The sequence below is a fragment of the Anas acuta genome, chromosome 1 (assembly GCF_963932015.1).
Source record: "Anas acuta chromosome 1, bAnaAcu1.1, whole genome shotgun sequence".
Lineage (NCBI taxonomy): Eukaryota > Metazoa > Chordata > Aves > Anseriformes > Anatidae > Anas > Anas acuta.
This window is the reverse complement of record NC_088979.1, coordinates 129,793,886-129,796,091: the sequence shown is the minus strand read 5'-3', so window position 1 is coordinate 129,796,091 and position 2,206 is coordinate 129,793,886. Positions and strand designations below refer to the sequence as shown.

The 2,206-nt window shown below is 41.5% G+C and overlaps 1 protein-coding gene across 4 annotated transcripts; it reads right to left on the bottom strand.

Annotated features, from left to right (window-relative positions):
* Positions 1-840: 840 nt before the first annotated feature.
* On the bottom strand, positions 841-2,071 carry ETFRF1 (electron transfer flavoprotein regulatory factor 1). Of its 4 annotated transcripts, none has more exons than XR_011088914.1 (3): positions 1,977-2,071; positions 1,548-1,887; positions 841-887 (listed from the first exon to the last, which is right to left on the bottom strand). XR_011088914.1 is itself a non-coding variant. In XM_068655773.1 (3 exons), the coding sequence occupies exons 1-2, from the start codon at positions 2,019-2,021 to the stop codon at positions 1,675-1,677; spliced, it is 258 nt and encodes an 85-aa protein (XP_068511874.1). In that variant the 5' UTR covers positions 2,022-2,071; the 3' UTR covers positions 841-887; positions 1,658-1,674. The 4 variants fall into 4 exon arrangements, 3 of the variants coding, with proteins under 3 accessions (XP_068511874.1, XP_068511866.1, XP_068511882.1); XM_068655773.1 differs by having other exon boundaries at positions 1,658-1,887; XM_068655765.1 differs by having other exon boundaries at positions 1,672-1,887.
* Positions 2,072-2,206: the final 135 nt, after the last annotated feature.

Sequence of the window (2,206 nt, the reverse complement as noted above, 5' to 3'; positions counted from 1 at the left end):
TTTCTGTCCCTGTTTGCTTTTCTCTCCAAGAATTTCAGTTCATCATCTTTGTGATGGGGTAACCCATGAATTGCATGTGTTCGACGATTGTTTTCAGTTTATTTCTTGTACTTCTCATTGCCTGTCATAAAGTGGTTGTCTTTTGCCCAGTGGTGTTCGCTTCCTCTTGAGAGGGGCTGCAGCACTCTGACAAAATGCTTTGTAATACTGATCCCTCTAGCGGTCTCTGGTATTTTTGCATCCTGTTCTCTGAGCAGAGCCTTGTGAGGTTGCACATCTTGTTCCTTTTTTCTGGAATTAAAGGGCTATTAACTCCCAGCCATGCCCAGAGACCTTGCTTTTGTTAGTCATAACAGCAGACTCGATTCAAATTTGTCTACAAGTCTAAAATATGAGCTGTGCTCATTCCCAGCTGTGCATGTTTTCTTCTATCAAATGCCTTTTGTAAACTTAAGAGAAAATACAAAAGACACTCCTGTGTCCTATGGGGGGAACAAAGTGTAGAAGTGCTACTGTTCTACAACTTGCACATTCACCCTTCTTAGTTATCCCATCTGGATAATCTTTTACCAGTTACCAAGAAGGGTAAGTTGAATGTTGCATGTAGAGGTTATTTGTTTAGGATAGTTTTAAGTGCAACATGTTGTAAAGGAGTTAGTAAATTATATGGGAATACTTCTTCAAATCAACATGGTGCTACAAACTGAAGCACATACTTCATCTTAAGGTAGCATACCTTCTAATTGGCCTTATTTTTTTATTTTTTTTTTTACTTTTCTGGACTTTATGCAGGTATAGACTGTTGCTGTTGTCAGCAGTTCTACTGCAGTGAGTACTTACCTATATTTCAAAGATTATTTCTGTTCCATCTCCAGTGTAATTTAGTTCTGTGGGGAAAAAAAAAAAAAAACAAAACAACCACACCACAGTATATACAGAGTAACAGTTATGGCACAAGTTTGTGCTAGCTGAGCCAAAGTCTACAAAGAATTAGCTGTGGATCAAACAGCCAGGGTCAAACTTCTCTTCCAGAGGAGAGGATCAAGTTCTAAACTCCTGCTACAGGAGTTATGCAACCTCAGAAATCAGCAGTAGGCGCAGGAATTGTCTGTAGGATCTAAGTACTTAAACCGTTGTTCTACTCCATCCCCTTCCCAGAGTGTTCTCTGTAATGCTGCCTCTGTTAGCCTGCTGATGGGAGTCTTGCACATGAAGCAGATGTAGCTAAAACCTTTGAGAACTTCCTCCCTTTCAAGCAGGTGCTCAGTTACGGTGGGAATGATGCTTTAAATGTACAAGCCTTGAAAAAGCAGATTAATCCTCTAAGTAACAAGAGGCATGCAGCATCTCAAATAATCAGCATTCCAACACTCAGCTGATCACCAGCTAACTGTTCAGCACATACACTGAAATATAACAGAAGCACATTGCCGCTGCTCCCTGCAGAACTATTTTCATACATGAAGTTTCAGATCAAGGAGGTCAAAGCTACTCAAGAAGAACCTGCTACCCACACAATATGACCTCCTGATCTTTCAAGCACCTACTTAAGGGTAAGCAAAGTCATAATTTGTACTTCAGACGGGTTGGAAGGGTCTACATTTCTTTTGAGGTTACAGTTCTTTTATTGATTGCTTTTATGGATTTGTAGCATTACATAGTCATTAATACCGGTTACTCCTTGTCATCATAGTAGCGCTGTTTCATTGCTCTGTATTTTCTGAGGAAGTACAAAGCCTCCAACTCTTTTATCACAAATTCTCCTCGGGCAATTAGCTGTTTAATTTTTTCGGGATCTTTCACATCTTTATTTTTTAGAAAAGCTGCTTTCAAACGGCTTCTAAAGTAGTCTGCTCCCTTGGGGTACTCCCTTCCGAGGTACAGCAGCTTGAGGGAAGAAGAAAAAACTCCTTTTAGACAGGCTTCCAGTTAACGGGGCTTTGTCCGGTTAAGCTCGGCGCATGTAAAGCACTTACGTTTTTGTAAAGATTCAGCACTTCCCCTCGTAACGAGCTGGCCATTCTCCCATTTCCCCGAACTCTGCAGCCCTGCGTGATTGCTTGCGTCTTTAATTTACCTGAAGAACAATCAGTTTGCTGTTAGCCTTCTGTGGAAGTCCGTAAATCCCGGCCCAGCCTCCTGTAAGCCATTACGGTTTGGCCGTTTACAGTTCTTACCCAGACGGGGCTATTTGCGGGGGCACTTA

Excerpts from the sequence above, each read along its gene's own strand:
- ETFRF1 (XM_068655781.1), bottom strand. The coding sequence starts at position 2,021 with ATGGCCAGCTCGTTACGAGGGGAAGTGCTGAATCTTTACAAAAAC. Across the intron at positions 1,888-1,976 it reads TGCTGAATCTTTACAAAAAC|CTGCTGTACCTCGGAAGGGA; the intron begins GTAAGTGCTTTA and ends TCTTCCCTCAAG.